Below are 14,513 nucleotides of genomic sequence, written 5' to 3' on the forward strand. Positions count from 1 at the left end.
CTATTTCTCCGCTATAATAAACGATCGAGTTTCCTCGTCCTATCTCCGCATCTCGCTCGATAGTTTGTTCCGTCGAACGAGTATCCCGACCTCCTCTGCCCGAGAGATCGCCCCGAGGAATCTGTCGCGTCAGTTCCAACCATTTTCTCCCTCGAGAATCGAGGACTCGAAACGTGCGCCTGTATTTTCAACGGTACGAACATCTGCTGTTTCGCCATCGTCTTCCCATACGTATCGTGCGTTCGTGGCTAACTGTACAGCGCCTTTGACTATCTATCGGCCTACCGGGATAAAATAAATCCACCTATACACTCGTCGAATGTTGAACCAGCGCACTCGGTGTCCCGCTAGATTTGCCAGGAAAAAAGGTAAATCGTATACCTCTACGTCATCCGACGGTCGTTCCCTTCGTGCTGGATGACCGTCGATGATCGCTCGTCAACTTCGTTCGAATACAAACTACGTATACCGTACAGCTGAGTTTGAACAAGCCTATAAACGAAAGAAACTGTAACAGTAGTCCGTATAATCTATTAAATCGTAACGTATACGGCGATAAAGTAACGGATGACGAACGCCGAGTAAAACTTTTACATTGCCTCTGCCAGTTTCCGACTATTCCCTCCCTACTTTCTTAACTGGGCTGTAGTCAAGCGTATGCTAATTTCATTACGTATTACGCATTTACGCGTGAAGACGGCCGAACCAAAAGAAAAATAAGCTATTAATTGTAATTACATGACGAGTTAGACGAACGATTGATAAAAGCCGTGCGAAATCGGTCAAACTACAGCATATGATTTTAGACTCGACGCGTGAATCGAAACGCTAGACGTTGGCAATTGTGTAAAAGTACAAATATATAATATTCGTTTTATACGTCTTGGTTATAGTTCGGCGATAGAGTTGGCCAGTGTTCTAACTGCTGAATTTCCACCCAACCGGCAATAGTCTGCCGTTTAGTTATTTTCGAGCAACCGAGGATACGTCGTTACCTGCATTAGCTACGAGGGCCGTAATTAATTAGGAGACCGGGCGAAGCGCACAGCCACGAGTAATACTGTTACCGTCGAAACATCGCATAATTACGTACAGTATTTTCTCCGGTGAATTCGCCTGGAATTTTTCTAAACAGTCTTTGTTACGATACCATTGAAAATTCAATCGCAATTCGAGCGTTAAATTACTAAATTACTTTTGTTACGTTTCTATGCGTATGCCGTCTCGACGTTATCGATATCAACGTTTAGATTACGATCCAGGGATTGGTCACTCTTGACAGGGACGTCAGTCAAGGGCTTGAGACGATACGAACGAAAATGGAAAACGACGTTTTATCTCAACAAGAAGTAGGACACTTTTCGTCGATGGCCGCTATCAGAAATTACGAATTATTCGACTCGTAATTAACTAGTGGACAACTATGCGTTACTTATGTTCAGAGAACTTCTACCTATATGTCGAACAATTCCCGGTGTTCCGATTCGACGTAGTTTCTAGGTTACTACGGCTATTCATCGAACTGGGCTATCTACAATTGTATACAGTTTCATCTTCAACGCTCGCAAAGATGGCTGTTTAAGATTTTATTTCCATCCTGCGATTCGATTGTCTGCTTTCTCACGAACCAGTAATTATCGGCTACGACACTCTAAAAACAAATAAATAACAGAGTAGTCGTATAATAAGTAACCGCGTGAAAATACTTTATAGTTGAAAAGCTGGTCCATCTGTTGTTCAATTATCGCGTGATATTACTTATTAACTATTAATTTATAACAATCGCTAACAAGTTAGAAGGCAAAGTTTTATACACGATTCAAGTAGTAAACGGAATTTATTTGAATGTTTAGATCACGAACCTCGGACGCTTAAGAACACCAGTTATACGTACATACGCGTGCTCTGAAAGAAAATGTTACCTTCTTTATAACCGTAATGTTTACTACTTACTGATAAGAAACGAAAAATCTGATAAATATTGTACGTCGGCAGGCCAACAAAAACCGCAAATTTCTCTTTGTAAAAAATATTCTACGTAAGTAGTTACGCGAGTGTGTACGCGAGTGTGTACGCGAGTGTGTACGCGAGTGTGTACGCGAGTACATTCACCGAGCACGTCCGCGATATCGTATTTACAACTTGCCTGAAACCTTCCATCGTAATACGCTGGCACAAATTCCAGACAACGTTGCTTCGATTCAATAATACATTTATAGACCCTCGGCGTACAAGGACAATTTTCTCTCGTTTAACGAACGTTTAGTCAACTTTGCTCTTATATATACAACTGGTACTTCGTTTACATCGGGGCACACCTCAACGTCTTTCATCACCTTGAAATATATCGTCAAGTATTTCGAACAACTTTTTTCTGCACGTACGTGTTACCAATGCTCGACTTTATTTTTCTAGATTCATAGAAAGTATTCTGCCTACAGTTGTACATTTGTGACAGCGTATGTAACGCATTATCAAAATAATAGGCCAACGAATAATTGATATTATATTGCGAAATCGAGTATTCGTTATTTCATGCAAACGTTGCGGGACAGCACACGGTGGCCAAATCGAAAAGTCTAAGCCACAGCCAAACCCGATTTTTAATTCTTCTTTCATCGAAAGGATAAGAGGAATCTCTAATTTATATATACTATAAATACGAACAAAAGATAAGCGCCAGGTTTGGTTTAAGTCATTGTACCGCTAGTTCTTCGCAAATATCCTACATATATTGAAATTGGGCTGAAGGTATACCGAAGCCTTTCATGACTCCAAAATATTCGGTCACTTTATAAATCGATGGTAAAGAATTAAAATGGCAATTTTTTCTTTTTTTTTTAACTTTGATATTCCTTATATTTAATCGGTAAAAGAAAAGTTCGATTCGCGATTCAGACTAAACACCGAAGCCCAATCTCGTTGGACAGAATATTTAATCTTTATTTTTAGTAAAGCAAGTAAAGCTAAAGTCTGGTAATTAAAAAACCAAAATTTAAAGGTAAAGTTTAAAGGTGAACTTTGCGACGACAGTATTAAAAATGTCTTTTATCCATTATCGCAAATGTAATTGGAACACCGCATAATTGGAAAGTAATTTGTACACAGGTATTTGTTAAACGATTAGCTGGAAATTACCGTCGATGTTAATTGGATAATGTTAGAAGCAGCTTGCCGTAGCCGTTTTGTTTTACATCATCGTAGTTAGAGCATTATGATTAAAACAGGTTTTACGCTATAATAAAGACGCGATTCGTATAATTAACCGAGTCGTAAAGCTTCGAAATATCGCGTTAGTTACAGCCCATCGGAGATTATTAGAAAGTTATTAGAAAATAATTGGAAAATTGTCGCGTGAAATTTCGATGTCGCTTCGTAGACAAAGTATTGTGCGATATCGCGTTATAAAGAAAGGACGCGCGTTAATCGGTTAAACTTGCCTCGTTTGAAAAAAGAAAAAAAAAACGTTTTACAGAGAACATGGAGCATGTATTGATTCGCTTAGCGACAATCGAGGATCGTACGACGTTTGATCAACGCGACTATTAATTACGAGAATATCGATTTGCATTTGCGGGTAGTAGAGATACAGTCCGACCCTATTATATACCCATCGGAATTAATTCGACCGAAATCTAGCGAACACATCGATAGGCATCGATCGCGGCAAACACGAGACACTACGTTAATGTCAACTATTTTCAAGAAAGGTATTTTACCTCTCGGAGGTATCCCACGATGGTCGCGCAACAATCGCGTAGCAGAAGATATTTTCAAGCAGCTAGCACGTGTCCCCCTCCTGGTGCCACTGTGGCCGCACTTCACACGCAAAAATCAAGATTGCAAAGGGGAAAATTCCCTTGAAACTGGAAACACGCGCACGCAGCGTCTCAGCGCCCTAACAAGCGCCAGTATATACAATGTACGTTTTATTTACACGGTACCCTCCGCGCCCCACTCAGGTTCGCGCATTCCGGGCGAACGCGCTTCTTTCCATCTTCTCTACATCCGATTTCAGCCTTTCGTCCTAACCAAGTAAACGTGTATGTAAGTACCTTCCTTACAATCTTTCACACGCAAACGTTTACGATATTCTTTTCGCCGGCTTATCTCGCTTTCTCCTTCCCGCGTAGTCCAATTTCTTTCTACGTCTATACGACGCTTCTTTCATTCGGATTTCGCAAGCGTCTCGTTCCTTTTTTTTTTCTTTGCCAGAAATCGATGCAACGTCCAGCTTCGTCGAACGTTGCCAGTTACGTTTTTGCTTAATAGTAATTCCACATTGACGATGCGAGTTTCTTTAATCCAAAGATTCATGATTTATTCGATATAGTTTCCGTTTCCTCCTTATTCCACATCGGACGGCATTTGCTATCTATGTAGTTAGTCGGTAACGTTCTAATAAAATTTCCAATAAGTTATTTCACCATGAGCATCCTGCACGATGTTTCCATTGACAGCTTCTCTGACCTTTCGCGTATCAATTCGTTTCCGTTTGCACGTGTCGTGCAAAGAAACACTCTGCTCCTACTCTTTTAAATCCTTCGATTGCAACGTTGGAAAATTCGTTGGAAAATTCGTTGGAAAATTCGTTGGAGATTTGTTCGAACGCTATTAATTGCAACCGTACCTTGCTGAACGTCGCGCCGCTTAAAAAACGTTTCGAACGTCGTTAAACTGCTGAAAATTCAGCGGTACGTTGCAGCAAAGATATAAGAAGGAAAAAGATAGAAGAAAAAGAGAAAACCGATGCTCTTTTCAAAGGTACATAGTAGACTGAACGTTACCTTTCACTTGTTCTGCGTATCCGAACACGAACGCGCGTGTACTCTGAGGCACCTTTTCAAATCGCACGTTCTCCACGCCCGTGAAATATCCGCACGAAGATGAATTTTATTTAACCTATCCAAGGTACGCGCCTCGTTAATACAATACGAATCGCCTTAATATCGAAGACGAAGCTACCGAACACGATGATCGATTTCCGAGAAATCGATCGTTTCGTTGACGGGTGCGCGTGATCCCACGGCGAGTTAACCAGCGTTTTCCACGTTTAGTTCACCTGTTTTGCTTCACCTGGCAAACTTGGCCGCCGCCGCCTTTCCACTCGACCGTTGCACGCGATTCGATCGTTTCGACGGATTTCGATCGCGTTCAGCGCGCTGCGCCGATTCTTAATGAAAAAAACCTCGTGGTCGACGGTTTTCACAACTTTGTCTGACGCGTGCTATCCCATAGGAGGCAGCTCGTTCGAGCAGCGACGTAGTACTTGGCGTGAAGCCTCGGGTGAGACGCCAGGTGGGTACCGGGAACGATCGTCTCCTCTCTCTTGTCCGCGCCTGGCTCGCCCCACCAGCAACCTACGGCCAAGGTTTACGGCGAACAAGAGGATTCTTAATCCTTTCAGACCCGCAACGAAGGTCGAGGCGCCTCTGCAGGGTTCGACGATCTTTACCAGGTGACTCGCAGCGCTTGGATCTCTGCTTTATCGATCCATCCGTTTATCATCTTTCCGATCGACTAAAGATCACCGCGCCAATAGTAACGACTAGTAAACGATTCGGTGTAACCCGATCCGAGTTCAAACGTCCATCGGACCACGCTAATTCGACTAACGACCCTTTTTACCTTTGCCTTCCTTTCCATCAAACTTTAACCAACGCATGTCCGACATTTCTCTATTTGATAATTTTAATCTCGATATAAGTTCGTACACGACATATTTCGAATCCCACTTATACGCGCAAAAATATATCGAGCGATAGCCGTTTTGCACCGAAAACCATCAATTAATCGAATAAAGAGCAAACGTAATCTACATAACGAACAGTCTATTGCTACGAGTCGAAGGAACGAAATAAACTAATTTTAACGTTCTTAACAACACGTACAAGAGCGCAGTAATTTCAAAAAATTTCCGTTTTATGCATTGTAGTTATGTTCGTAGGAATGTTCGCGGAAAGTTTTTCTTTTCTTCTTTTCTTTTTTTTTTTTTTTTTTTTTATAAACATCGAAACCGAATATTTTCGTCATTTTTGTACAAAGGACCGGTTAGTTTCCAAGATAAAAGCTTGCTTACTTCCAGTCGAGCAGTCGAGCCGGCGTTTCTGTAACACACAAAGAGAACACGCAAGAGTTTAAGTCAAACTTAAAGGGACGCTTATACGTGAAAATGTCTATCGGAAATGTCTGTCAGTGAAAAAATTATTTCTAGAGTATACTTATATCGAGCTTTTTTTAGTGAAAATCGTACGTCAAAATGAGAAAACAACTTCGCCTCGACGTAAAACTGAATTTCACGTTCACTGTTATCTATATTCGTTAAATTCCACGTATTTCGAAATAATCTATGTTACAGGGTATACAGGATTCGCATTTTAGGAACATGTAAACGCACGTAATACTCACGTCGCTTTTGTACGCAGTCTCGTTTACGTTCTTGGTCTGCATCGTCTGAAATATCGAACAAACTCGTTAACATAATTTTACGTATAATACAAGCCTTTTTGAAAAAACAGAGTTAAGTAATGCAGTCCATTAGCGCGTAACGCTGATCGTGAAAGATACCGAACGGTGTTGGCCTGCTATTCTTTTTAATCGTTTAATTCTCGTATGTATATATTGTATGTATGCATTATATATATATATATTTTTTTTTATACTTGATAAATCGCTAATCGTTGTTCGTTTGTTATTGCTACTAAATTTCCTATTCGTTTCTTCGTCGTATTTGTTGCCTTCGGTTTCAGATTTTACAATAGCAATCGAGCAACGAGTTATGTTTTTCTACGGAGCGCGCCTTAAAAAAGCGGTACGACGTAAAAAATACTTCGCGTATTACAGACGCGTGTTAAAACCTCTTTTAAAAAGCAGATTTACGTACACGTCCCAAGATGAACTGACTCGATACTTGTTCGTTTGAAACTACAATATATGTTGGCAACAGTGTCGAGCCGATACGTACTTTCCATGAATGAGCGAGCACGGCGTCCATGAATCACTTGGATGCGACGCGACGCGACCATCGAATACTCTCTCACGAATAAACAAGACTACCGATCTGAAATCGGTACAAGTTCCCTTAGGTTCCGTGACCCGAAGCTATTAAGCGGTCGGGCATTTTCTCACGAGATACCTCGGTCTAATTATATGTCTAGGTTGCTCCTGTAATCTACGGGTTTGTTGCTAAATACGCGCCTGTCCCGATGGGGTCCAAGGAAAAGAGCCTAATCTTTATGTCCTGGTACTCGATACTTGGCTCTCCGAACTGCCGTTTACCGCCGTTTACTGCCGTTTACTGCCGTTTGCCGCTATTTTCTGCCGCTTCCTGCCGTACGGATATCCACGTAACACGTATACGCACACGTCTCTCTCGAGATCTCCTATCCACGAACACGGTTTACATCCGTATCGAATCGAACGAGCCGATCGAGAGAGATTTCTTCGTCTTCCGAGCGACTGCAACATTCTTACTATCAAAGATAGATATTATTTCGAAGCGAACGACAAGCATAACCAGTAAGCATAACCTATTTTAGAATGAATTTCAATTTTCAATGGCGCGGAACCTCCAATTACGGAATATATAGGAATGGAATTTGCAACTTTATCACCGCGATGTCACCGTAAAATTATTTCTTACTTCGTAAAGAAATATTATTATTCCTAAGATTTCAAAGTTCCAATCTCTTCGGAAAGTTGGTTTAAAGAGGCGGATCCAACTACGATTTAAAGGTTCGTTAAAAGTTAAATTAAAGCGAAATGACGTTACAGCGACGTACTTCTCCATCGAGAGAAAAATATTAGTATCGAAGGGTGGGATAAACGTTACGTTAAATATACATTGCACAACGCTTAGAAAACTGACTTTGTAGAACAACAGGTGCGTTCTTTACCTCTGGCAACGTTTTAAATCGACTAACTTTTACGTGAAACATATTATACGATACATCGTACGATAGGATACGCGATGTCGATGAAAAATGTGATATCTGGCTGGAACTCTGCATAGTCTATGAAAAGAAAAGAGGCTCGAACGCATAGGTATGCGGGAACACTAAAGCGGATACATGTTCGATAATCGGTGGAATTGGTTGAACCCGTGTTGCTCTTGACAGGATATTCCCCATCAACCTCCAACTGGACCGATCCAAGTCCTTCCTTTTCGTGGCAAAAAAATTTTAACGATCGCCTCGATAATTTCGATCGAACTCTACCGTTTGGCCGCCGCCAACTTAAATAGCGCGGCAGACGTTCGTTTAAAATCTGGTAATTGACGTTGAGTCGTCCCGGACTGGATAATTAGCATTTCAAATTTTCGACTATTCACGGTGATTCGGAAATCATCGATAATGCCAGACTCGCTCGGTCTTTTTCGCTTGGTTTCTGGCGCGATTTCGTGCCACTGCCGGATGATCGCTCTCCGATGATCGATCCTAGAGATCACATGTACAGATCACAGGCAATCGGATTTCCATCTCGAATCCTTGATCGTGCGATTGCCTTCGGACCAAGGTACGACAAATTAAACGCGTTGCTCGGAATCGAGGAAATCGAATAAACCATCGAAATACCTTTTGTAAAACACGTTTCTCGATACATACTTACGCTATCGATTCTCGTAAGATTAATTTCTTTCGAGAGTAATAAAAGAGTGCGGAGACGTATTTGGCGCGATTTCCTTGTCATCGATAAATAATTACGGACACCACGAATTAGAAAATACTAGATTCAGTGATTCTCGTTTCGGTTAGTGGCAACTCGTCCATCGAGTTTCGACCTCTCGAGGCCGCGTCTGTGCCTGGAATTATAATTTCGCTTGGAATGAAAATTCTCGGAAGAATCCCCGAGGCATTCCACAGTCGTCAATCGAGGATGTGCGATACGATCTACGATAAGGAAGCGCACGGTCCGACTTGTCTGACAATTTTTTCCTTCGATACATGCACGTACTTGCGCGTATTCGAAATTTTTATTTCTTCACAACAAAAATACATCTTCGTCGACTATCCTTTGCACGTAATTTCCGACTATCGTCAAATCCTGCCAAAGTAACCTTTTTATTCGGTTATTCTCGTACTATTCTCGTACTATTGTACGTAATGTAAATGTTGATGTTATCTATAGAAAAGTAGTACCATCGCTGTATAGGTTCGCTTGTAGCGCAGTTGAATTAAAAGTTGAATCGAAACGAAGAAGGAACGGCGGAGAAAGCGTAGTACATAAATACATGGTCGTACAGTGAATTTGGAGTTGGAAATTGGGCAAAAGACAGGAAGTAGGAGGAGTCATACGGTGCACCGTGCAATTATGTACGTAGGTACTTACTCGTGTACGCAAAAAGGTATGATAAATTCAATGGAGTATGTACAGCAGCCGAAAACCGCTTAAATATCGAGAAATAAAAAAACAAGAGAGAGCAAAAGAGATCGTTAACGGCTGCGACTAACGCAGGAAAAAGAGATACAAAGGAAAACAAGCAGGCGATCCACATTCCCCGGTGAAAAACAAAAGGGTGAAACGAAAAGAAGGTAACAAGGAAATAGGGTAACGAGATGGACGAAATTGAAAGCTCGCCGGGACGATAAAAAAAAAAGACGAAAACGAGCTAAATAAGATTTCGTTTAAAATCGTCAAGAACAGGAACATGTAAATATTACGTATGTTTACGCGCGGTGAACGGAAGAAGAGCGATGGTAAGGAAAATTCTCATATTCTAAATGAAGATTCGTTTGTAGAGGAGAATGTACCGATCGGACCAGATCGATCGTCATAATAGACATATTTACCAACGAATCGAATAAACAACGTTAAAGTACCTAATAATCCGTAAGACGATAACTGACGACATTCTGATGCGATATTTGCTTTGCGATATGTATGTACCATGTATCGAGACCTTTAAATCCAATAACGTGACCTTGTATGCGGAAGGATTGATCGCGCGTGGATTATCCGTGTTACGGATTATCCCAAATTCCCTGTGTCGAAGATAAAACGTTGCTCCTTTTCTATCGTAATATAAAGAAAATTCTATTCGGCGAGAAATTTTCTGTTACGACACAACGCTGCATGCGCGTACAGAGCCAATAGTTTATACCACTGCTTGCCAGCATTTTTTCCCTCTCTCTAACTTTTTCTAACTGTATAAATCAAAATGATAAACGTAACGGCGACCGTACTGTAATTACTGAACTACCGATGAAATCATGTTACCGAATATCACTACGTCGTACTTGGGTCGTATCGAACACTCGTTTCGTAGAAAAGATTTTAACTATCGATTTGAAGGACGGTGGTAAATTAAAAAAAAATTTACTCAGACCATTGTACGGCGTCTAAAAGATCGTAAAACTTTGACCTTTGCCGTTTCTCATAAAAATCCAGCGCTTGAGAGGAAAGAAAATAAAAAAGAACGGCGAACAGCATACGTAACATCCTGTACAGATTCGGATCTTTACGTTTAATATTGCTCGCTAATTTTAACATACATAGAAACGAATTACTCGGTAATCGAGTTACGAGAGACGTTCGACGATTTAACATATTATTTTTAATCCACTTTGAATAGGCGAGAGATTTAGAACCACCGTGTGGTCTACTCGTTAACTTGATAATTTTCTGTTTTTCTCCTTATTTCCTGCAATTAAATAATATTGGAAAGACAAGCGTCAAAAGAGAAAGTGCATTTTAATTCGGAACAAGTTCAAGTTTTGCTTCTTTCGTAAAGAGAATATATCTTATACACCCTTGATACATACATCGTGAATTTACGCTAATTGGACGCGTAACAGATTCATAACGGAATTAAGGTGATTACAGGAAGTAATTAAAAGCTATCCTTGAAAGTCATTCTGCTTAATCCATTAATTATGAATACATCGTTAGCGATCGCGTGAAACTATACGCTTATTGACTTAAACGCGTGTATTCCGAAGAAACGAATAATGAAATCGATGACTTTTTTTCCAGCAAGCTCTATACAAAGACACGGTAAAAATAGAAACTATTTTAAAAGTGGAAGAAATAGAAACCGATTTTTTGGAAAAAGTTTCACCGACCAGCTAGTCGGTTACTAGTGGGTAACCGAAAAAGGTGAAAGTATAGCCCGACTTACAAATAAATAAATTCGATACATTTTTCCCCATTTACTTACTCTCCCTCCGTGTCCGTAAAGATAGTAAACGCTCAAACGTTTCACGGTATTTCAGTGATAATTCCCTTCTGGCTTGGTGAGTTCTTTCGAAAGAGTCGAGTATAAAAATATGCAACTTTTATTATTACCGACGTTATATCGGTCAATTTTGACTATAGCTAACGCACCTTAATGTCGTTTAATTAATCTTCTTTGAAAACGACACGATTCCTTGCTTGATAATATCTTGCTCGTTTCGTTTACGCCAAGCAGATGTTCTCTTAACTTTGCAAGATTTTAAACAAGCGCCGAGAGGGAGTAAAATAACTCGACTAGCCGTAACACCCGGCTGCTGATTCGCTCTAAATTAAAAATTTCTCTCCCTCTTCAGAGCCACCCTCCTTCGACCCGGCATACTTGATAACTCGCTGATAAACCATCTACCAGGACGATATAACACAAATCCTGTTGCAATTCTCGAGTTAGTTATCGATATCAAACGTTGGAGGAATATCCTTCGATGAAATTACAGTTGATCGATCGCATCTCGTGCTTTTCGATAGATAAAAGGTACGAAAAAATATACTCTATGTTAATTTTGTTACCTTTTCGTTCGATACTCGGCTTCGTTTCGAATATCCGCAATAAAAATCCGAAGCGGATTCTACTCTTTCTTTAAGCTCAACGACATCTTCTCGACGCTGTCCATGCTAATAATTCTACTCCAAAATCTCGAAACTACCTCCTTGATTACTACAAGCCATTAGACGCGAACAGCAGCATTGTCTTCTTGAAAAATTATCCTCTCGTATTGCTTTCGTTTCAGTTATAACTGGCAATAATTATTCGCCTTGTAACATCGCCGGATATCCTATAGCGATCAATTTACCCTTTGCAGAAACAATTTCACTTTTCACTTTCTTGGGGGATATCGAAGAAATAACGCAGAAAACGTGTTTGAGTTTAGAATTGTACGTACGTGATATAAACTGTACTTATGTACTACCAAACAGTCATCTTTTTCTTCATAAAGATGTATTTATATGATAATACTATAATATAATAATATAATTTACATTAATTTACGACAAACAAGCGACTCAAGTTCGTCAAGCGTTTTCAAGCGTTAACGCATATCTATAATTTATCCTTATAACATAAATGAAAAGTGCTTACAAGTACGCAACAACTAGACGAATTAAATGGAACGAACATTTGAACATGCCACCAACATCGTCTGTATTATTCGTAGCATTCAAAGTTATTCGCGCAACGCATGAATGTTTTTATCTCGGTTCAACTCACACGAACTTTGTATACGATAGATGAACACACAAGCTCCGTATGTAGAACTTCCGAACTACGTTTGAAGCTTGTGTCAACAAATAAAACACGAATAACAATGGCAATCCGTATTAGTCGATTTTAAATTGACTTGGAATTTCACTAAAATTCCTACGATCGAAACTAACAATTATAACATACATACTTATGTCGGTTTTGTACAGCTACGTAAGTAGTTGAATATCGCATACCTTGTCCAATGAAATATAGAATAGTACACGAGAATAGATAGATAGAGAATGTATAACTTGTAGAAACGATAATTTAGTTTCGTACGAATACCTACAAAACGCTTTGCGCAACTTGAAGGAAGCTATAGTCTCAAAGCAAACGGACAAAATTAAATCGTATTATATGCGGTGGCAAAATGTAACTATGACGTTATTCATTGATATACAAAGGTATTTCTTCACCCTCTGTCTCGGTCTCGCTCGAACAAAGGCTCGAACGATTTTCAGTTTTTTCGATTCGGAAAAGATATCCAGATAATTCAAACTTTGTAAAACGCTTTGTAAAACTAACGTTCCGCTTTAACGTGCTTTTAGTAACAGCCAAGTATATCGTAGATTTACGAGTATAAGAGGAGTATGTAACTTCGTAATGAGTAGGATCGTTTAACGGAGCGATAGACCTGTATGATTACAGAACGTGTAAGAATCATCGAGCCAAATACACGAGTACATGCTCCGTAGATCACATGGCGGTAATAACGGGAATACAGCAGGAATTGCATAAATCGCAAGTGGAAGAAGCGAAAAAGATTTCCAAGGTCTTTCGTTACGCTTACCTGGCCAACAAAAGGGTCGCTGTTTTCGTCTAGGTTCGCCTCACCGATATCTTTGGCACTTCTCGTACTTATCAACATTCATCGTTTTTCACTGTACAACGCAAATTTCACACTTAGTTTTTATACAAATATACGAAATAACCACGTAACCATGTCGTTCGTTTATACATGACAAAGTACCGTTATATAAATATGTATATACATAGGAAATACCGTTCTAGGAACAAAAGGATACGTACGCATAGAAGGAAATAATTACGGGCTAATTACGTAATTATCTTTTATCGCGTGCAACAACAATTTTCATCGGATAATTTCGGATATGTTAATACGCGGTAAATTTACATACGTATCGCGCTTGCATAGCAAACTGACGCGACAATATCTATCATCACGACAATATGTTGTTAATTCTTCGATAATCTTCTCTCCTCGTTCGATCGTTGATCGTTTGTCGCACTTTTATACGAACGCGCGTTCCTGCTGCCCTTTTTCAGAACCCGAGCAACTTTAACGCTCCAACTCGACGAATTATCACGAAATCGTTCACCGTTGTCAGACAGTCGGATTTTATCGGTCGGATCGCCGATCGATCGTTGGTCGAGTCCGATCGTTCGACACGAATCGAAAGGAGGGAATTGGATAAAAGCGAACGTCCGTCCGGCAAGTTGACGACGACAACAGGAAAGAAGAGAGCGTGTCGTGGAATGGTCGCGGATCGATCAGGGGAAAATGGATTTATCGAACGAGATCGAGAGGTACGTCGCGTCGAGGGCACGCGTCGTCACGAACTGACTAAGAAACGGCCTCTGCGAGAAAAGAACGGAAACCTCGCCGCGCGGCTTTAGGTTGAATTAACGCAAAGCCAGCTGATTGGTAGGTGCTCGCGAGCCGAGCATCTTCCGGCCTTTTCACGGAACCCTCTCGTCCTGCGTCCTTAACGAACGTAAACACACCTGTCGGATTTGCTGCTGCCGGTAGCCAGGTTAGCGTTCCACCGCTCCACCGTTCCACCTTGTTCGCAGGTGACCATGGTTACGATCGTAAAATATATTTACGTATATAGAGTAGTTTTGTTTTATTTTATTTCGTACGGAAAATTGCGTGGAGGGATATTCGTTACGATATTACGAACATCGTCTATTCTAACGTGTAACGGTTTTTTTCAGAGGCTAAAGGTACGTAAAGGAGCATGGTTCCTCGCCGGCTTACATATATAGCCATGCAACGCAGTCGGACGCGACTTGC

The 14,513-nt window shown here is 40.5% G+C and overlaps 1 protein-coding gene across 11 annotated transcripts in view; it reads right to left on the reverse strand.

Moving 5' to 3' along the window:
- The window catches only part of LOC138185423 (GATA zinc finger domain-containing protein 10), a 65,040-nt gene that overhangs the window by 30,905 nt on the left and 19,622 nt on the right, over positions 1 to 14,513 (reverse strand). For 2 of the 11 annotated variants that reach the window (XR_011174612.1, XM_069124349.1), the window contains exons 1-3: positions 13,266 to 14,078; positions 6,409 to 6,453; positions 6,080 to 6,107 (exon numbers count right to left, since the gene is read on the reverse strand). Coding sequence is in view for 6 of the 11 variants with exons in the window: in XM_069124349.1 (XP_068980450.1) it covers positions 6,080 to 6,107; positions 6,409 to 6,453; positions 13,266 to 13,343 (151 nt within the window). In the remaining 5 variants the exon portion in view is untranslated. Of the gene's footprint in view, positions 1 to 3,719; positions 4,501 to 4,787; positions 5,550 to 6,079; positions 6,108 to 6,408; positions 6,454 to 13,265; positions 14,080 to 14,513 lie in introns of those variants that run through there. The other 9 variants (XM_069124356.1, XM_069124355.1, XM_069124358.1 and 6 more) reach the window with 7 other exon arrangements.

Source organism: Bombus flavifrons, chromosome 12, assembly GCF_040668555.2.
Source record: "Bombus flavifrons isolate JBK064 chromosome 12, iyBomFlav1_principal, whole genome shotgun sequence".
Taxonomy (NCBI): Eukaryota; Metazoa; Arthropoda; class Insecta; order Hymenoptera; family Apidae; genus Bombus; species Bombus flavifrons.